This window comes from Rhopalosiphum padi, chromosome 1, assembly GCF_020882245.1.
Source record: "Rhopalosiphum padi isolate XX-2018 chromosome 1, ASM2088224v1, whole genome shotgun sequence".
NCBI classification, from domain to species: Eukaryota; Metazoa; Arthropoda; class Insecta; order Hemiptera; family Aphididae; genus Rhopalosiphum; species Rhopalosiphum padi.
Genome location: NC_083597.1, coordinates 90044061 through 90068513, shown reverse-complemented (window position 1 = coordinate 90068513; position 24453 = coordinate 90044061). Strand labels below are relative to the sequence as shown.

Sequence of the window (24453 nt, the reverse complement as noted above, 5' to 3'; positions counted from 1 at the left end):
TAGAAACCCATACAGTATGCACGCGCACACACGCATATTATTTAGTTTTATTTCATATATACGATGGTTAATAGGATATTATATTATGATGTTGAGTTTATTTTGTTTTATAAATCATCATAAGCAATCACTAAGTCGTTATATAACATCACTGTATTGGTATATTATTTTAACGTTTCGATTGAATCTCTTCTTTGTATTTTCCACAGTATACATTGTTGTATAATATAATTATACAGATTATAGACCCATAGCCGTCATTGTTATTTAACTCACGGAAGTCAAACAACATTATAAGATTGTTAGTATTATTATTAATAACTCATAGGGATTAAAATCATATAGGTATGCGTTTTTGTTACAAAAAAAAAATAATAATTAATATACCTTGCAGATGTGGTTCAATGCGTATCATTCCAAAATCGATGAACGTATTAATTTTAAAGTTACCTATTTTTAATTTTTTTTTTCTACATCTTGTAAACACTACCCTGACGTAAGTTTTCTCAGTAGTTTCCCAAGTGACAAAAATTCTTTGCTATTTATGTCTCTATAGATTAAGAGTGAATCTGTTGAAGCTTTATCTATAAGTCCTGTGTTATTTTTTATTTGTTTATTTGTTTATATATTATCTTATGTTAACTATCAACATATTATGAAACAGCCAACTCTCTACCTTCAACATGAGCAATGCTTACAGAAGGTAGATAATATTAATTTCAATCAATTTTATTTTTATGTAATTGTATTAAAGTTAATAATAATAAAAAAAAAACATTACAATATTTCAAAGAAATCAAGAAGTACCTACTAAACACTTGTTACATTTTAACAAAAGATCTTTTTAAAACAAACACTTTAAATTATTGTTAATAATTAATAATAATGCATCACTATCACCACCTATCACGCATCGAGGTGAAGAGCGATACGTATGTCTAGATTAATATACATTTTATTAATATTATTAATTATAATATAAAAATAAACAAACAGAATGCGTTACCATTATGACTTCTTTCAACACGGAATTGGCGGCAATATAAGTTATATTCACTAACCAGATGTTATTCTCATTATGCCCTTGGGTGCAGGTTGTATAATATACAATAGATATATTATATCTGAAAAAAGATTATTTAGATGGGTTTGGATTTAATATTTTAGGAAATTATTACTATGTTTCGTTTTTCTTTCACATAAATTATACTGTTTAATAAAGATAATGAAGTGGCAATTAGTAATATATTGTACCTATTTAGTATTTTAAATAATTAAAAAATAATCCCTAACTGAGAATCTAACTCATAAAGGTCAATCTGTTGATAACATTATTTATTATTTTAATGTGTAAATATGAATACCTACTTAAATATTTGCAAGACTATAGGTATTTATTTATAAAAAGGAAATATTTCCATATCAAAGAACCGTATGGACAAAGAATAAAACGAATTTCTATATAATTATCTAATACATTATTCTGTAATGTTTTGTTAAAAGCTCTATAAATAAATAAATAAATAAATAAACAATATTATAATTCATAAATATTTTTTATAATCTACTATATCTTATACTATAGATATGTCTAGTCTACAATATTAATTATTATACATCATAAATAATAATAAATTGTAATATTAAATATAATTATTATTTATGGAAGAATTCATTTTAAATAAAATTGTTTTTTATTGCTTTATGCTGAAAATAAAAAAAAAGACATTTATTACGTATTATTATAGTTTATGTTTGGAATTATTTAACTAACCTGCTCCTTAAATATATAGTATTTTAATTGGCATCTCTATGTGCAGTACAACAATTTATTTACATAAATATTATTATATTATAATAAATTGTATTAACAATATAGCTTCTTGGCTTCGTCCCTCCACACACTAAGTTTACACAGTAACATAAAAAAGTGTAGCATGAGTTTTTTAAATAAGAGCTGAATTCAGTACTTATCCGTTAAGATAGTAGGTAATGTAGCATAATAAAATAGGTAATTTAACTTGGATAATAGCATAATAATTTCATAATCAAAATAATGACGAGTGGTTTTCAATAGTACCTACGAGTATAACCTTTAAAATATCAAATTTATAATATAATAAAATGAATAATTATTATTAAATAACAGTTATTTAAAATTTATAATTTTCTTAAACATAGTTATAGATTTTAAGTGAAACGTAGACTGTAGATATTGATTTTACTATAATATGCTATTTATTTTTTTTTCTGTCTGTCATAGTGTCGTCCCCTTTTGGAACAGTAAAAACACTTCGATTTTCAATTTAGAGATTGGTAACTAAAAAATATAAAAACATATAAGCATAATATTTTTTATAGACATTTAAGTTAATATTTGAATCAAATTAGATATTTAAACAAAAAATAAATGTATTTATATTATATTTTTTTATAATTTAAATAATATGATTCACGGATACTTATTGAAACTTACATCGTTTATATTTTATATGCACAATAAATTTTTCAAAAACCACGTTTAATTTATCCTACTGTAATACTAATAGTAAAATAAATTTCTTTAATAGTAATGTTGAAAAACATAACACGAAATATACTAAGTGGTATAAGCTGATAGACCCTCTTGGCTCAGAATAGTTTTTCGTATACAATGATAATATACCATTGAATTAAAATTCAACACGACCATCATAGTGATCAACTTGACACCTATCGTGCAGCTGTTTAGTACCTACTGCTCACTCATTTTTTAATAATTTTATATTAGTGCCTAAATTTGGTATTATTATAATTTTTTAACGCCAATTTCGAATTGTATTTTTATATTAATTTAACGGTTTGTATATATTTATTTGCATTTATATGTTATTTGATATATTTACTTTTTATTTGTTATCCCATTTGGGAAGGGGAAACTCTAAAGAATCAGAGGGAAAAGCACGTAAGTAAAACGTCTTAGATTCGAACCTATACATAACAAGTACAACGTGGATGATTAAACTGATAAGTAATAACTAATAACTATAAAAGTTATAAGTATATTGTATGTTTTATAGTTAGTGATATTAATGTTTATTAAGTCGTTATAATACTTATACGCGTTTTGATTAAAATTATCACTTCTCACTGATAAAATTGAAATAATTGAAATATTATACATTTATGTACATAAAAGTCTAGATATTGTAAATGGTTGGAACATCATTGTATGGCCCATTTATTTTTAATTATCTTTTAAATTAAGCTCATATTTTATAGTTGTGAAATAACAACAAAGGTGTTATCCAAAAAAATTATTAAAACCCGAGTACCTAATCACTCTGTTCTATATATACTACATACTATATAGTAAGTTTTGAGTATACCTTATCATTGTAATTGATAACGAGTAAAATTTTATTTCAATTATAAATCAATAGTTGTGAGCGGAAAGAAGTCAGAGATGCTGTGTCAGCCTCTATATTTTTATAAGGATATTATTTTAATAATTATTATTTATATAACTATTTGTAATTGATTTGCTTATTAATAATACAGTAGGTTAAAATTATATTTTTCAATAACATATTAACATCGCATATATTTTATTATTAATTATTGTTCATTTAATACGGTTATTATAATGTAATACGTTTAATATTATACATTATTGTTATTAAAACTATATATAGGTATATTATACAAGTCAATACTGCCATAGTGTCGTACACTCGTACGGTTAAATGAAATGGTCAATGGTGTCGTCGGTGTGAATACGTTTGTGGGCTTATGGTATAAATAGAGTTCATCAATATTGTATTACCTATGTATATGTATACGTATATTGATAATAATAATATACTTATATAAGTACGCAACGATTTAAAGTTTCAAATCCCTAGGATTTAGATTTTTTAGAATTATAACAGAATAATTGAAATCCTTATTTTTCGTTTAAACATTCAATTTTGTCAAAATTTAAACTTCAAATACTATTACTATAATTACTATAATACCACCGTGCATATTATAAATTCCCAACATTTTAAAATGACTGTAAAACTATCTTATAAAGAAATGACAATTTTATTAGCAGTGAAATTTTTCAAGTTTATTATGATTAATATTTTTTTGCACTACAGCCACTGCGTTAAAATTGGAAGTAGCTATTTTACGTTTAAATGACCAATTTCTTCCAAACTTCAACAATATATTATCATTATGTGACTTTACTTACCGTTTAATTAGGTACTTTTCTGTACGCTATTTTAGCAGATAACGTAAAATAAATAATTATAAATTAATGTTGTCAAGTTATTACTTATTAATAATTATCAAACATTAGATTATATATAATTAAGACAGAAATTAATAATTATTAGATATACCTATCGTTCTATATAAGAGATTTTACAATTACCTATACAACTTTATACATAAGGTAAATTATTAATTATATTTATGTTTACGACAGTAAAATATATTTTATAGGTATTACAAAAAACATTAAAAATGATAAACAACAAAATATTTTGTGCAAATCGGGTGGTAAACATAATAATATGAACTCTGACCTAGGTTTATTGATTAAATATATCACATGAACACTGGATGAGCAGCTAAAAAATATGTTTTCGAGTGAACATTGTTACAAATTGTATTAATTTACAAAATTAATACAAAAATATAATCTCAAGTATTTTTAATGTATAACCTCTACTTAATAATATGCGAACAGTCAACAGTGTTTTTTTGATTTAATTAATGTAATAATTAGCTAAATACTAATTTATATGGATTTTTATAGTAACATATCCACTACTTATAAAATATTTAAAGTTTAAATTAAAGTTATATCCCGAATTAAGTCTTTAAATTATTAGGAAAACCAAGAAAAAATCTTTTTTAACAATTTTACCAAAATTAGATGTGATTATAGTTAAAAAGGTTCAACATTTCACAAATAAAAAGTGATAATAATAAGAGACCCTTTTCTAACTAAAAAATTTGTTTCCATAAATTATATAATATATTTTGATATTGGTCTAGTGATTATTTCAGAAACCGGTAGCGTTTTTTATTATTATTTTAAATACTGAACGAAGTGACGAATGTACATTGATTTTTCAACGATGTGTTTTTTTTTGTGTGTGCGATTATCAGCTTTTGAAATTTGAAACAGTAAAACTGTTGAATAAACAACTGGTTGATCCTTTGGAGGGTCAAAAGTAAAATATTTCCATTAATTTTTTAATAATTTCGAAACCGAGATTTTTTACACAGAACAAATTTTAGATTAACTCGATTTTGGTGTAACTCAAAAATTAATAAAATAATAACTGTAAATACTAGAAATTTCATCAAATGCGCGTAATAACATTTTCCATACATGGTAAAATGTTCATAAGATCTTATTAAGCTATTTATAGACATTTACATTATGAAAATTTTTTTTTTTAATGTCGATAAAATATGTTTCGTTCGGTAAAAAATATTATATAAGGTTCCTCATTAGTTATTATTAAACTTTTTAAAATTATTAAAGATAAATAAGCATTCATTATAAGCATTTTAAGTTCTAATTGTTTTAAAAAATTGTCAAAATGACGAAAATTTACACATTATTTTGTAGTTGTAGAATAAATTTATAAGATGTTTAATTTATTTATATAAGTGTGGATTGAAAATGTAATAATAGATTCGTCATAAATAATTTGTTCTGAAACTAAAAAATATGTAATATAATAACATTTAATATTTAAAAACAAGAATAACCGAGTTGATTATTTTTTTGAAATTCAAAAATATGATTATCTTTTATATACACAATAGCATTTAAATACTTTTTTTCTGGTTTATCTCATCCCCCCTCTTTAGATTCTGAGCGGAGCGATGAATATATTGATTTTACATTGATATATTATGTTCTTTTTCATATAAAATGTAGTCATTTTCGTTGCTCGTTACCAGTTTTTTTTCAAACAATTTATTTATCAATCATCATTTGTAAGTATATATATAACCGTGTATAGTTGTTTATATTAATGTCTACCTACATAATTTCAGCAATAAGAGTTATAGATAGTATTACAATATATACAAAATGTTTCTTTTTACAACATTGTGTTTATAAAGTTGTCCAAACAACCTTTGCCTTTCAGATAAGAGCTATTGTGACTCTTGCCGAGTATAGAAAAGGAAGGTATCTATGTCAAATATAATAGTAGCGTTCAAATAATCTTAACCTTACATTTTTAATTTACGTATATCAAAAAATAAACATTGGCAAAAATAACAATATAGTCTATTTGATTACCTATTTCAAGTTATTTCAATTTAAATTTGTGATAATATTATGTATAATATGTTATATTATTATGCTTGTTTACTTGTTTAATCTGAACTCTAAGTAAACACCGATAGGTATGTAATTTATTATATATATATATAACATTACAAGACGGCCCGTATAGGTGACTAATGGCCATTATAATAGTGCTCTGCCAATATTCTAGATAGATATTGTATAGTTACAGGACTATAACAAAACAATAATACAATACTAAAACTTGTAGTATTGTATTTTCTATAAGAAAAAAAAAAGATCCTTTGAATTCAATCTACGAAATCACGTAGGTAACCGCAGGTGGTCGTCAACCGTCGTTTTAAACCATTTATTAGTGGCGAAGATAAGGTAGTGCAATGTGGATTTATTTTATGACTCATAGAAATTTCAGTACAATTTAATAATTGTATTGGGCAAAATATTATAATATAATCGAAAGGCACGGATATTATAATAATTTACGTACTATTACAATATACAGAATGGTTCTTTTCACGGTGGACAATATACTCATAAAAAAAAAACTGAAAAAATATAAAAATATTTAACTTTTTCTCTATTTTACCTTAAATTTTTTTTTAAGCCTGCTATTTATTTTTATATTATTAAGATGATCTTAAATATCTTGGGAACTCTAACCTAAACTTGGGATTTTTTAGTCGTATGTACATTTATATTATAACAATTATAATTATAATTATATTATTTACATATATTATAATATTAACTTTGTTAGCAAGAATAAATAAAGTATTAATTTAATACATTTTTTTACAGACACAAATTTTTCGGTATTATTAAGATGCAATTTCATCGAATCCTCTTAACTACCTTAATCTTTAAATGCGTATTAATAAAAAATGGTTATTCGATCAATATTTTTGACTATATTATTCGTCGAAATTTTCACTAAAAACCTCAACATTAAGATTTTTGTTTAAATTGATATTTAAAAATAAAAAAGGCGATTCTGGTCACTAGTCAGTTGTCAGTTTGTCACCAACAAACACAAAGTTGAAAAACCAAGCCAATATAAAATATTTAAACTACGTATGCATACATTTTTCCAAAAAAATTAGTAATTTTCCATATAATAAGTGTCCTATGTCGTAAACTTAAAATAATCACTTTATGTATTATTGTAGTCAAGGAATTCTATATTGGCATATTGTTATATTGGATACTTGTGTTTAATATAAGTATAATGTAATCGAATTTATTATAAATACAATGAAATTATTTCATAAGTATTTTGCAACAACATAGTTATAACACAGAACTTATATATTAAGTATTTATGTAGTGTGTAGTTATAACTTATAATATATTATTATAACATTATAATTCAGACATTCAGTACATAATGTATTGTGTTAAGTATTATTATAAACACAATACACAAATCCTTATAAAATATTTCAAAATATAACTATAACTATTGTGAATTATAATTATTAATAATTATCAATATTAATTATAACATAACTATTGGTATATAATCTATATGGTATTCAACTATGTAGGTAATGAAATATCTAGGTAATCACTCATTTCCACTTTATACAAAATACAATACTCACAATTTTTATATTATAATATTTAATTGTGTTTATTTTGTATAAAAACAATTATTATTATTACATATATTTGTTTACTCGATTACCGCATTACAATGTAGGTACGTAAAATAATAAATTAATAATACAATACAAATGTAATTATTATGATAATATTATTATAGTATCTCAAAATAATTTTGTTGATTGTCTTTTTCGTTTTATTCGTTCTCTAAGCTTCAAAAATTAAACATTTTCCTTATTTGTTAGTTGCATATCTTGTAGACTATATTATATATGTATATATAGTTTATAAGGCAGTTAACTGGTTCCAAATGAAAATTTATTTTATTTTAACTAATTACTTTTTATTATTTATTTATTCATATGTCTATCTAAATCCCTTTATCCCTTAAATAATACATAGTATAATATATTATATATATTAATAGATAGGTAATACAAATTGTGTACATTTTACTTCGGTTTATATTGAAACATTGAAAAATATGTTTTCTTTTCGATAAATGTAAATATTGTAAATCAACTTGGAATACCTAGATATAGAATTTTAATACAAAATCAATAAAAATATTGTGTTTATCAAGATAATTGTTTTAAATTTAATTTGTATATAGATTGTTCATTTAAGGTTTTAAATGCATGTACATAGGAATATAACTGAACATTGGAACGATTAAGAATCAATTTATTGTGCAAATACCTATATAAAACACTATCAATTATCATATAAAATACACCAATTGAATATTAATGATAGTAATTATCAAAATGTAAAATATTTATTTAAGTTTACATATTATTAATATTATTATTATTATGTTATTTTCATATCAAAGATAATAATTAAGAATTACAATAATCAAATATATTTTGAAAGAAAAGGAATAATTAATTGTTGTACTTGTAAACTAATTTATTTTCAATATAATATTTTATCAAATTTATTTTGTATACTTTGATACTTACGTTTATACATTAGGTTTATACCTGAGAAAGATAAAAATTATAATTAAATTAAACAGGCATTAATTGAAATTGTAAAAGTGTAAGGTACTTCGTAGCTGGTATCTGATATAGTTCGATGATTTATAAAAGTGTTATAATTTATACTTCTCAAGCAAAAGAATATTTTAATATAAATTATTCTTAATTAAATCATAATCAAATAAAAACTATTTAAAATGCTATTATAAATTATTGTCAAAATGTTTGATCACATTCAAAAAGTTTAAAAGTATACCTGTACTGATAATAGATATTAAACGTGTTGTGCATCTACTGCGGTCACTGAGGTACTCTTATAGAAATTTACGTTCTTGTTCAAAGTTTTAAGTAAATAAGACTTATCGGTTAGGTATCAATTAATTATCGACCAAGGGAAATCGTTGATGCACGCAAGTTTATAGGCCCTATTACGAAATTAAATACCTAAATACAATGTATACCAAAATTAAATCTTGATTATTAGATTAATGTAGTCATAGCCGTGCGGGTGTAGAAAAATTGTCTCATAGCTATTACCTGTAGTGTACAGTTGACTGAAAAATTCACTTTTCGATGACATTTTTAAATTCAAATTTCAAGTTCACACTACATGGGATTAATAGCTTATATCACGGATTTTGATCTACTAACTTATTTATTAAAAAAAAAATGTATTTTTATGAATTTTGTAAATTATATTTTTCCAACTTTATATAGATGTGAGTGCGGATAAGAGGGCTCTACGTGATTACTCTCTTGTATATTCTTGTCAGTATAAACTATGAAGATTTATTTTGTTCGTGTGCTAGCTATGATCGTGTATTCGTGTTGTGTTACAAATTACCAATTGGTTACATTGTACACAAGTGGGTGGCAGGGGTCATATTCTCCACTACGATAAAAATAGTCGATTAAATTAAAAAAATTAAAAAACGCATCGATCACACCAAGCAATAAATCATAAGACGGTTAGGTTGATGAAAAATGGACTAGACTTCTAACGGTTTGAAAAAATCGAAAATAAATCGATTTATTTGTATAAAAATTAGTCACATGCTTTGAAATAAAACTAAACTAAACACGAAGGATGCCCATCTTTATTTGCCCGCCCCTCTCCTCGGGAGAAATACCCGATAGACGTCCTGAGACAGTGGGACACTTATGAAAATATTCTTGCTATTCTTGGTGCTAGATTTACCTGCTGGTTGGTATAGAATTCACGACCGATTAAAACTATCATTACCCATGTCCTATAGGCCTAGAAAGACGGCATAATATTGTAAATTAATATTATTCGTGTCATGTGCGGACTCATAATATTGTACGTTATAATATAGGACAACACGAGTGAAGGGTGGTTTAGAAAATCTAATGCAGATAATGACGTATTTGGCGATAAGAGATACATCCAATAATAAACCGATGGGCCCCACCGCGTGGTCTTATCTCTGTGAATAGGCGGCGGCAACAGTCGAGCATTTGAGTCAAATGTGTTCCTATTTTTCAATCGAATAATTCGATTATTTCCGTACAATACGCGTCCCGGTGCAGAGGAGTCTACACATTATTATTTATACTGAGATTAAGCGCGCGTGCACCGGTTTTCGTATATTATTGCTGTTGTTGTTATTACTGTTATTATTCTATACCTGAACATTTTTTATTTCATACATTTTAAAGTATAACGTCATGCAAATATCGTGAGTTTTGAGGTGATATCCGTTTTTACCATAGTTTTTTTCTACTTTAACCACGCCTGTTGCTTTGAAAATGTTCATTAACGAATATCCATTCATGGAGTCCATGCCGTCCAACAACAATTTTGTACTCAAGTCCGAGCCGTTTAGTGAAGGCATTTACAATGGAAACGTTTGGATAACAGGTAATAATTTTCACAACAACGAATGGTGTACAAATGTACATCAGGTATAATCAAAACGGGTTGACAAATCATAATTGTAAATAATAGAAATGTGGAGAAGAATATTAGGTAGTATGTACCTAATACTATTCTATTTATATTCAATTTTCCAATCGAAACCATTAACAACTGTACACGAGGGTTATATAAAGTGTATATTTATACTCATAAATCATAATAATTAATAATATATACCTTCGAGCATATTAGGTATATATTATATGAATATAATATTAATATAAGTAATATTATACATACGGCATAGGTAGGTAAAGGTATACCATGTGCGTACCTAATTAAACTGAATTATGCAGTTTGTGTAATATATTGTTTTATTACATTTTCCAATTATATTATTATGATTATTATTATTATTGATCATATTGTGTTAGTAATAATTCGTAAGCATTATCAGCAACTATATTTCCTGTTTGTTCAATTGCCTGTAAATTCATTGGGAAACAAGTTATAAATTCTATTTTAACTTCTTTGTTTATTGTATTTTAAAATATTACGATCATCTTTAATGTCCTAAAAAATATACTTTAGGTTATATGTTCGAATAACTATATATATATTATTCATAACTATAACTATAAATGTATATTTATTTAATTATTATATTCATTATTTTAGTTATTATTATTATTATTATTATTATAGTTATCACTTGTTGCGGTTCTTTATTTTTTTTTTTATTAGCTTTATAAAGTAGGTAGTAGGTACCGTACCCAACTAAATTTAAAATCTTACATCGACATTTTTCTTTTCATTTACTTGTAATAATATCAAATTGATTGACGTCTATTCCTTCAAATAATGTATAGATTTATTTTTTGAATATATTTTGTTATTACTATTACGGGATAAAGATACTGTATATAGTCTGTAACTAGATCTTATGAACATCACTGTAAGATATAGAATGTGTATAGTCAGTGCTGTGAGCGGTCTCGATGTCTTAATGGTACTATATTTTTAACGCCGTAATCTGGCGCTGTGGCCTATGGCTTGGACCAATAATATCTATTCATGTTTAGCTGAAAACCTTTTTAATGTTTATTGAGTTTATTCATACATTTTTTAATTTTGTTTTAAATATACTAGTATACTACTATACACCTAGTCACTAATTCATCTCCAATGTTGAATTATACGTATTTAAATTCTATTTTTCAATATGAAATTAGATTATAATACAATTTTATTATATTAAAATATGTCCTATTGTGCATTGGCACATTGCGTTATTATAAATAATGATGAATATACGATTGTTAATTAATAATTACTCAAATAATACCAAGCAGCTTAATTAAAAATTACAATAATAATTTAAAATTAATTTCAGTTTAGGATATTCCGTGGTATTTTAACTCTGTCTAGTATCTTAGTATTAACCTGACTAAGTAATAACAAATTTCTAATAAGTATCTGTTGAGATGCTGTGTAGTAAACTAGTAGGTATCAATAAAATCAATATGTTCCATATCTAAATAATTTTGACAGTCAAGTGTTTGCGAATTCCCGCGGTATATTATAGTTCAAAAGCTTTTGTATTATTAGCTTTTTAATATTTTTTTTTTTATCACCCGTTGCACTCATTGTTATATCCATTACTAAATTATTATAAAATTCTTAACTGGGACGTAGGTATACTGAATGTTAATATTATTATGACATTATATTATAGGTATTGATACAGTGTCACGTATTTATTTGTAAAACTGACCTGCTTAAATGCTTAAAATGTATAATAATTATTATAAAAAGTATAGATTTGGCATTGGTATGTGTAGTAGCTTTTTATTGTTAAATGTTAAGATAAATAGACAATAGTATGCTTAGACAAACCTAGATATTCAAAAAAAAATATGTTACAACTATAAAATGTACAACTTCGTATAACTATAATTTACTTAATGTAAAAACTTAGAAGCTAACATATTTTATTACATTATTTTTTATCATTAAATAATACAAATAATGAAATATCATATAATGTTAAAACCAATTTCATATAATAGGTACCAAAAATGTTTAAATTGACGATGAGTATCTATTTACCTTTTAAATTTGTAGGTCTATTGAACCTTATTAGTCTAAAATTTTTAAATAATTGAATAATACAGGAATTTGAATAATAATATTGATCCGAATGATATTTATCGTTCGTCTTATCTTATCAAATATGTAAGTAGGTAAGTATTCTGTAATAAATCCATATCGGAAAAATGGTGTTATTTATAATTATAGTTTAAAAAAATAGTTTATTAAACCGTGGTTTCAGTTTTTACATCATTATATAATGAAAACAAGATATTATTATGCTTGTTTTATATTATTTTATTAAATTAATTACATTTAAAAATAAAACATTAGATAGGTATAAAAATATATTTAATTTTTTTAGAATTTTAAAATATAATTATAAATGTTTTCACCGTCAGTTACTCAGTTCGACTACTTTTGAATAATATATTTCAAATAAAAATAACTCTTATTTATGTACCTATTGGCTTTTTCTCACATCTAACGCTAAGTATGGCTAATCGCAATATTAGGTACTTCAAACTTATCATTTTGTGTTTTCGCTTAGAATAATTTTATTAACAAAAAGCAGATCATTTATTGTTAACTGTACGCACTATGAATGGATTTTTTTTTTAAGTTTAAAATTATCAGTTCTTCGGACACCAGAGTAGGTATATTAGGTGTATACTATTTTTGATACATTTGCTTTCTAATATTACGTTTGATATTTGCGTAATAATAATAGCAATGCTAATACTGAATTTACTGTGTCTGTACAGCATCACTGTATCAAATACAAAAAACACGCTGTACTACCAAGTCCCGACCATATACTGATTTCAGTTCTAATGTAACAATAAAAATATAATTAATGCACCTACAGGCAAAATGTTGATAATCTCTGATCTTTCCTTAATTGGCCTCTTAATGTTTATAAAATAAAAATGCATCGGAAATCCAAATGTATAATGTGATATTGAAGAGAATATAGGTAGCTGATGTTATATTAATTAATACATATACGTCTGATTATCGTGCTCAAGTTTTACGCTATCATATTTTAATTTTAAGTCTTTAGAGATCTCTTTATTATATAACAACATTTTATATTCATATTTAATATTATTTATCCATGATTTTACTAATTGTGTGATGAAAAACTAATGTTTATTCATCATCTAACTATTCTAACATATTATAAGTTTATTAAATACATTGTTATTCCACAAATGTGGAATACTGATTTATTAATTTTAGATTAAAACTAATTTAAATTTAGAATACGCATTTATTATTAATGTTTTCAGTAGGTAGTAACTATAAAGTAGTGGATAACAATGCATTTATATAATATTGTAACCTATAATAAAATGAATATAATATAATTATAGTAGGCAAGAAAAGTGTGCACTATAGTCCTCGAAATGTATTATTTATTATTATTTATTTAGTTAAAAAACGTAACTTTAATGTAGGTCTAATTTAAAATGACGCAAGAATCATAACTAAAACTAAAGAACAAGAAAAAATAGGACAAGAAATCCACTATATTGGATAGTTCTAGACCCACCTAACCTATGGGTTGATAAAAATAAAAATTATATTATAAAAATCTATATAGAATAATTAAAATAATAACATATTAATATTTAATTCATAATAAATAATATAATATAATTATTAAAATACGTATATAAAAAAAATTTCAAATACTTAGATTACATATATTTTTTAACAAATGTGATACCTACTACCTAACTTGTTTATCAAACGAGAATCAGCCTTTTTTGTGTACATTTTTAAATATTTTTGAGAAAGTTGATGTATCTAAATCAAAATTAGGAATGGTAAATTAATAGGTACCTATCTCGAAAAGTTAATCTGACGTTATAGTTGTTAATTATAATTACAATTAATGATTACTGATACTTATTTTTTATTATTTGTTTTATTTGTTCTTTTTTTAACTTCTACTACTATGGTTATTTACTAATTATATTTATGTTTTGGTACTTACATTCTTTGGTTTTTTACTCTTTAATAAAAATTATGGTTAGTTTGAGATTTATACTTTTTACAGTGCTCTAAGATTTCGTGAAATTGTTCAAATATATTATTTTCTTCTTCTTGTTTTTTATATTAACAATGACAATTGGTTCATATGCGTTTCACATTTTCATCGTTTGCTTATGTCCTGTACATGTTAAACGTGTAAGCGATTAAATTTTTGATTTTTGGTCATTAAAAGAGAATGCTAAGAAGTTTTATCTCACTATCTTAGAATGTTCGACTGTTCCAATAGTACTGAAAATTCATCTATTTAATTCTACTTAGTCCAATATTTTAAAATTTTAAAATATTTTTTTGTGATTTACTTATTTTTATATCTTGATTCATGGTAATATTATTTATTTTTTTATCTATTTTAATTGACTATCATACTTTGGCGTGATATATAAAAAACCATAAATGCATAGGTACTACCTAAGCTCCTTTTATTTACACCAGTTTTCTAATATGTTATTTACAAATATCAAACATATTGTAATTTATTATAAGACATTTTAACTTTGTGAGTCTCCCCCGTGAAAAGAATATGAGGGCAACGACTTAACAATGTGACATTTTTCATGTGTGCATGTCCGGACGCACCAAACGTGATGCACTACCTAATAGCTGTTTTACCGCGTATACGCACGTGGGACAAACACAAACTACTGAATTATTATCACAATAATTAATGTTGTATCGTCATTACAATGTATAACTGTGCAGTATTCCTGAGTTTACTACGGCGCTATGGTGTGCATAAAATTCTGGTGTGCGTAACGGCCGCGTGCGCCGTGTTTCGTGCGACGGTGCTCTATTGCACTATTGCCGTTAAACACACATAATATTATTATTACATTATAAAAATATAAACTTAAATAACGATAAAAATTCAAATATAATATTTTAATGCAATCATATTAAATGATAAAGGAATGATAAAGCGTACACAGAGTGCTTAATACCATTATTTTATACTCGTAATATTAGTACCTATGTATGTTATTATTGTGCGCTAAGCAAGTACCTATATACTCATTATTATCGGTGTGTAGGTAAATTGTATACATCGGACAAAGTCCGCGGCCAGAGATGAGTTTTTATTATCTATTGGTTTTCATGATATCCAAACCGCGAGCCGTGCGCTTATAATATAATATATATATATATATACATACATAATATATTATATTGATAAAACCTAGTAAATAAGGTAATTTGAATATTAATTTGTAAACACAAATACGATGATGTCAAAAAGGACGGTATAGGCACCCGATCATAGGTAGGTGTGCGCGGCAGTAAATCGAGAAACGCTGTCCGGTGAGTATTATCGCAGACGGCTGCGCGGTATTTTAATATTTTAATATTATAATATATGTAGTCGGCGTGTATGTAGGCCTCCATCATGCCCGACCGTTACTATTGTTCTAGTATTATTTTTGTTTTCTTTTTGATCATCATTATTGTAATATCGTTGTAAAATATTTCCTGCGTCCGTCCGTCGCCACCAAACGTTCTCCCGTGTAAACATTTTTCGACTGTCCCGTTTATATTATAGGTAATAATATCGTAGGTAAAGTACGAAGTTCAACAGTGTCCTGTGCACTGATACAAACGCCCAAGCGGAAATGTGTAAGTTATTTACGAGAGACGTATTAATAAATACATTATTATTGAATTGCATTGGTTTTCGGTACGTATATTGTTTTTTGGTGTCCATCGGCTTATAATATACATTCATCATAGTTGTAGACTTAAATGGTTTTATTGGTATTGAACATTCATTAATATTGTTACGTAGGTTACTGTAGTTATACCTACTAAACGGCTATATAAACAGTATACAATTTTATATTTTAAATGCATATTCATAATATGCATAATTAATATTATAATTATTACCACCTATCATACTTGCACTAAACATCGATTTACTGTAGTAGTATAGTGAATAGTTTCTTTTACTTTAACTCGGAAACACATTATTCATGACGCTGTTCTTAATAAAACTTCTATATGTTATTGTTACGTTTAGAATACCTTAGCTTATACCAGATGGCGAGGGATTACATAAAATATGAACCTATACGTTTACAATAGGCTGGTTGTATAGTTTCGGAAATGTTATTGTGGATTTTCTTTATTCTTTCATTAGTAGTATCGGTACGATTACAAACGCCTCGACATTTTGACTTGTTTTTTTGTTTTAAAAGTCAAATAGAACGCAGTAAATATTAGTTTTTGTCACCGGGGCCGTTGTGATTGCTTTATTCAGGTTCAACGTTCAATATTGTTTCTCCTCCTTCTGAAATAGGTAAATTGAAACGAAATATTTCTGCATTGTATGATGCCCATAATGTCGTCTATACCATAGATGATATCATAGGTACACAAACGCTGTAAACATTGATAAGTTCGAACAAACAATCATTATCATAATGATAATTAATAATTAAGTTATTTTTAAATCTGTATAAACAAATTATTTAAATAAGATCTAAATTGTATCGCAATAAAATTATAATACCTACTAAAATAATAAACGTCTCGAGGAAAATTTTGTATTTACTGACCTATATAACTATTATTAGTTATTACTATTACTATTATACGCTATTAGGACTGAAGCATCAAAATATACAATATTGACTTCCTCATTGACTACGCGTTTCCTAAGTCACAGGCCACATAAAATTTATCATGTTAGTTCTTATATAGGTAAATATATTATATTAGTGAGCTAAAAGTTATTTGATGCATTTTATTTTTTAACGTCGGTCAAATCACGTACAATACAATTTATTGATATTTTAATTTATTGCTTTTAATTTTTAACTGCAACAGATTGCGAGCCACATCGTATACCATGTATAAATCACATTATATAGCTATTACGTAATTTATATCGATAAAATATTTTACGCAACTGAAATGAAAAGATGGAAATATAGCGAACAATTGGGAGGTATTACATTATTACATATATTAAAACGGCTATATTATAGAAAACACTATTATAGCTGTTTGTGAGTTGTGATTTCGTATAGGTGAGATAGTATGATACTCTGGTGCCTTAGACTATACATAAACACATACTTAGTTGTTCGAGGGTTGGCTAATGACTAATGAGTATTGATTAATCTATTTCATTTATAAAAATACCTATAATATTGCAAATCTAGTGCAACTCACTTTTGATTCAGTATATCTATAATGTTAATGATTCTGTAAAAATATTTTTATATCACTATATTATAGGTACTTACTCGATTAAATCGATTACCTACTTAAATAATAAAAAAATATACGAATTTTGATACACGTTTTTTTTAAAATGACTTACCAAATCACACGAATTTTTTTTAGTCTCTGGGGGTAACTAAATTTTCAAAAAATGCATCATTAAAGAGAATGATGCGAGATAACTGATTCTCATTATTACCTAACCCACATTTTCTTTAAGCTTATTTTTATTTCCACAGTATTTTCTATTATACATACGAATAATTGTTATTATAACTTACTAAAAACTTTTGGGCGTTTTACTTATCTTAAGATTTTCGTGTAAACAATATGTATCCATGTCGCTTGATTCTTTGAAGTTGGCATTCAAAATAAGGAAGGTTTTTTTGCGGTTATTTATTAATATACTATGTTATATACGACTGCAGTCAAAGAATAATGCATCATGTTGTGACTCACCTGTACAACAATGATAAATATATTGTTACAAGTAAATTAAGAGAAACTGATTTATAGCAGAATCGGACCTCAACGGCATGCCGGTACACCGAGAGCAGACTTATTTGCAGACCATCGAAACGCCGCAGATACACTCGCCGCCCATGACCAACCAGAACCAGGCTTGCTCCATCTGCGGTGACCGAGCTACCGGCAAACATTACGGGGCGGCGTCCTGTGACGGCTGCAAAGGATTCTTCCGTCGGTCCGTTCGCAAGAGCCATTTCTATTCATGCAGGCGAGTACTTTTGATAAGCGTTTTTTTAAATTGCTTTTCGTTTTTCGTACACGACAAATCGACCGCAGTTTGTCATTCCCTCCCGACAAAACTGCAACACGCGTGGTCGATGAATTTTGTTGTAAATGTAGTATCAATTATATACAAAGCATTAATGATTAATATAACTATAATATACTAACATTGTTTGTATGCATCTTTGTCCTGTACAGATTTTCGAGAAATTGTATCGTTAACAAGGACAAGCGCAATCAGTGCCGATACTGTCGTTTGCGGAAATGTTTCAAAGCCGGGATGCGAAAAGAAGGTAAGTTGCGGTGAAAAGTCCGCGGATTATTAAATAACTTCATAATAAATTTGACTTTTATAATATAATACATCCATAGGTGTAATTAAGGGGGGCTCATGGTTATGGAGTATCAGCACCCCTAATTTTAAAATTAGCATCCTCTTTTGTGTTTATTTTCAAAACCTCTACTTCCAAAAAAAAAAAATACAGCTTATTGACTATTGTCATCAAATATCAGACTATTATAGAGTATAACTCTTGTATAAAGTAACTATAAATTGTAATAAAACATTTTTGCTCAAAAAAGCTCTTACTGCCACATAAATTATAATTATTTAATTTAATTTAAATTCTCAGAAAATACAGATTCTAAGCATCCTCAGTTTTTTTTTTTATTGAAATTGCGCATATTGTTAGGTACACCTATCATATTTTAAATTTTAAAAATTATTTTATCGTTTGATGAACTTTCCAGCCGTGCAGAACGAACGTGACCGAATCAACTGCAGACGACCCAGTTACGAAGAACAACCGTGCGCCAGTGGCTTATCCGTTACGTCACTATTGAACGCCGAAATCTTATCCCGCAGCGAATCCGATGTAAGTAATAAAATTGATAACGTTTTAATCATACAATAGTTATAGTAGTTACAATAAGTACCGTGTGAAAAGCACCTGCAGGTTTTAAACATTTTTTTAACAAGATTATAAAAATCTGTTTCCACTGACATTTTTTTCTCGTAGAATAATTTCAAATCGTATTACGTCGTATTAACGAACAGTATTACAGTTATTTATGTACCATACCTGTCTATCTATAGGTGTAATTAAAATTTTAATTTCAAGCGTCATAACATTGTGACAAATGTATATACACAGTATACACATGAAAAATGGAATATTTTCGAGTTAAATATTCAAAAGCCAAACGGGTCAAGTATTCATATCTGTTAAATTAACATATCAAATACAATAACCGAATACAAATAAAAATAAAACTAATTATTTTCGTATGAATTTCTTAAAAAATAAATGCATGCAAAAATTACTATCAAAATTAATAATTTAATAGATATTTAGGTTAATATTTATTATCCATCTATCATGATACCAGAGTCCATTTACAGTGATATTTTTTAGAACATATCTAAATATAAATCAACAAATCAAACCTATAAAATAAATAATAAAGTTCCGGCGTTCACGAAAGGTCCGTCCTCGTGTTAATCTCCGTGCAATGCTAAAAGCTCCTTAATATAATAATTTTAACTGCATATGTCAGATAGAAATAATAGATTTGTCTGATCAAAATATATTTTACGTACGAATCGTTGCTTTGTAAAAAGAATATTTTATTTTAGTATGTAACAACATTATAATTGTTCGTTATTTTATTTGACTCCAATGTTTATTGTCAATTATTACGGTTTACAGACGGCTGAGGACACTAACCTAGCGAACAAGCACGTGGCGAATATCGGGGACGTGTGCGAGTCAATGAAAACCCAATTGCTTTTCCTGGTCGACTGGGCCAAGCGCATACCCGCGTTCACAGAACTACAGCTGAACGACCAGGTACATTAATATTAGATTCCGTTTTTTATGCAAAAGGATTGTATAAGTACCTGTTTTATGTAACGTGTCGCTCTGTTCTATTATAGGTTTCGTTGTTAAGAGCTCACGCGGGAGAACACTTGCTCTTGGGTTTGGCCAAAAGATCATTAATGCTCAAGGATGTACTACTGCTGGGTAACAATCGCGTTATAACCCGTCACGTACCCGGTAAGTGAAAACTAATCATTATAATTTATAACCAATAAATTTATAATATTTACTAATTGCCTACAAAAAAAAATTAAATATTATATGGTATATCATGATAGACCCCGCACAACGCGTAAATACGCTAATTTTTTTTTCGGGACCTAAGTCCCCAGTCCCCTAACATATTTACTAGGGAAAACCCCATTATATAGTTATCTAACTTCAAATACATGTTAATTTACATTCAATATTTATTTTATATCATATTAATTTTGATATGTATTAACGCCTTTACACTGTAAAGTTTACAGCGTTTCGGTTAGATAAGCCCCACAAGCCACGTCCTCAATTGCGCCGATTTTGTACATTAATTTTCAATTTGTCGCACGATTTTATACTGTATTTTATACATATATTCGTATTTAATAATGTAATCTCAATTGTGCAAATCTAAACTTATTTCCTCCTCCCCTCCCCATTTCCAAAACACTGTCAAACGCGGTTTTGACTATATTATTTAAGTATTATATAATTTAATATGCGTCTAACTTTCGATTTTTGTATTTTAACCACCAGACAACGGGATCCCGTCGGACTTGGACATAAGCAGAGTGGGCTCGCGCGTATTGGACGAGCTCGTGAAACCGTTGAACGACGTACAGATCGACGACACCGAATTCGCGTGTCTAAAGGCCATTGTTTTCTTCGATCCAAGTAAACAAATTATTAATTTAACATTACTTACCTACTTTTATTTTATCATTGTATCACCGTGCCGTTTTCGCGCCTCCGCGGTATATTATGACACGGTCACATCATGCATGTCAGATGATACTGATGATATTTAGTTCTATATTTTGCTGATACCGTCTTGGCGTACAATTAAAATTTTAACGATCGAATTTTTTTCTCGTTTTTCCACCCACACAGACGCCAAAGGCCTGAACGAATCGGACCGCGTTAGACGCATGCGCAAGCAGATCCACAGAAACCTAGAAGACTACATCAGCGACAGACAATACGAGACTTGCGGTCGGTTTGCCGAACTGTTGCTCACACTGCCGGCGTTGCAGTCGATCACGTGGCAAATGATCGAACAAATTCAATTCGCAAAGTTGTTTGGAATGGCACACATCGAACCGCTGTTACAGGAGATGCTACTCGGAGGTATAAACGCGCTTATATACGATATAAATAAAAATAATGTTGATAATTTTATACTCGAATAAGTCAGCGAGCGACTTTTACCAAAATTATTTGCATCGGAGAAACACAATAGAAGTGGTTAAAATAAGCCCCCTAAAAAATTTAAATAGGTGATAAGCTACAAACAAATATAGGAAACTAAAAAACTTTGTTTTAGTTGCGTTTTTTAGTTACAATTTTGAACGTTTTTAACACCACTATTAACAGCACGAATGTGATTCTACATTTTACAAATTATAAACGTGGTTAAGTGAGGAAGTCTGGTGATTTAGTGATATAAATAATATTGATGATGACGGGAAGAGAACGAACATTTAGAAGTTCAGATATCAGGAGACAGACAAGATAGAGGGAGGGTTGTTTTACAAGATGAAAATTATTATGGACAATGAAAGAGAATGTGTTCAAAATAATAAATAGCTTCCTCGAGGTGAATAATTAAGCCGCGAGAGAAGAAAGGAATATTTGTGGGTGACGCACTGACGCGTCTGTTCTGTGAAGCGTAGCTAAAAGTATTAAGATTTTCAAGCTTTCCAAATTAAATTAATTGCAATCATAGGTGTGCCTGGGCACCCCTCGACATGTAATTGGGGCCCTAAAATTTAATTCCTATAGCATTTATATGGGTCCGTATTTTAACTAATGTTACTAGAATAAAAATTATATTTTTTCTAAAATAAGTTGTAAAAAATTATGTTTTGGGATAAAAAGAATAATACAACTTAAAATATTTTAAATTTGCGTGGTAAAACTTATTATGATTATAACAGCTAGATGTTATTGACTACAAAAGTAAAAATAATAAATAAAATATATTGCAATTATCTTAAAAATAGATTTTAGGTCCAACTGTCTAATGAAATATTATATAACTTGGTACTAGTAATAATACTGATTAATATGTGATATAATTTAAGTAATGTTTATCAAGCATTATAATTTATTAAAATATGTACATGTCTTATTAAGAGAGGGTTCAAATTAAGAAAAGGGCCCGAAAAAATTGTAGGCACACCCCCCGAAATTCAGGTCTGCGCACGCCTATGATTGCGATGGATACAATTTGTATCATACAAAGGTCTGTGAGAGTATTTTTAAAGGCGAAAAATAAATCAATGGACTTGTAAGGAAAGACGAGCCACGGTTTCATTGCTATTTGCTACCTATTGATACCGACATGAAAAGAAAAGTTTTATGTTTTTTCGTTGTTTTGCAATTTGCGGAAATATTGAAGACAGTGAACTTATTTTACATGTAGAAAAATAGGGTACTAGGATGTGTTAAATGAGTAGAGATAGAAAGAGTACACGATTGTGCGGGGAGTGATATACCTTATACTTACATTGCATTATTAAATTCTTAGGATTAAAAATAATTGAAAATAGGTATATTCAAGGGTTAGTTGAAAAAATTATGACTTGAGTATTTTGATTTGCATTCAGTAAAGTTAAAGGTTATGGTTTAGTTTGACAGTATTTTATTTTAACATTTTTAACTAATAATTTCTGCCATTGGAAGCCCCAAAAATGAAATGATTGTACTACATTTGTTTTTTTTCTCATTGAACAGGAGCTTCAATTGATGCTGATGCAAATGCCCATCAAGATAACAAAAACATCAATGTCATCAATGTGCCATAAACTAAATAATTCATTACAATCCAGAACATCTATTGCGATTGACCAGAGCATTGGATTCTTTATAATATAGCTACGTATATAGGTTGATAACTTCTATATTCACTTTACATATTATGTTAAATGTTAATAATCGTCATAATATATTGCCCTGACTTATTTGAATAATAATTTTAACATTGCGATGCTATTAATTTAAATACCTGGTTAACATACTATTTTTTGTTATTGTTTTATTTTTATTTTATTATTATAATTGTACTAAGACTTGTGTAATGTATTCCCCCCCTCTCTCTCGATAAGTCTAGTAATACAATAGTCAGATTAGGATCTCCTATAACCCTACTATACCTGCAATAAAAAAAAAAAATTATTCGATAACCTTGATTAAATATTCAAACTACCTAATTGACAATACAAACATATGTGTACCTTTATTTAACAAATTATATTTTTTTCTATTTATGTTGGATTTATCGTGTTAATTTACTACAATTTCACAGTCAATAATATATATATATGTATTCAAATACTGTCCAAACTATATGGTATAATAACTATTTTGTACATTGACATTAGGTATAGGTAGGTAAATTATGTATAATAATTCAATCGTTTTATAGAGTTAATAATTTTTATTACATTTTTAATTAAAATAAATAAGAAAATTGTAATTTAT

General features: G+C 27.0%; 1 protein-coding gene across 4 annotated transcripts; it reads left to right on the top strand.

The window, feature by feature from the left end:
- Positions 1-10407: 10407 nt before the first annotated feature.
- On the top strand, positions 10408-24246 carry LOC132932298 (transcription factor HNF-4 homolog). Of its 4 annotated transcripts, none has more exons than XM_060998605.1 (9): positions 10408-10774; positions 18662-18878; positions 19091-19185; positions 19643-19767; positions 20602-20742; positions 20829-20949; positions 21508-21645; positions 21862-22098; positions 23707-24246. In XM_060998605.1, the coding sequence occupies exons 1-9, from the start codon at positions 10663-10665 to the stop codon at positions 23775-23777; spliced, it is 1257 nt and encodes a 418-aa protein (XP_060854588.1). In that variant the 5' UTR covers positions 10408-10662; the 3' UTR covers positions 23778-24246. The 4 variants fall into 4 exon arrangements, with proteins under 4 accessions (XP_060854588.1, XP_060854586.1, XP_060854590.1 ...); XM_060998603.1 differs by having other exon boundaries at positions 18659-18878; XM_060998607.1 differs by lacking the exon at positions 10408-10774 and adding an exon at positions 16226-16531.
- Positions 24247-24453: the final 207 nt, after the last annotated feature.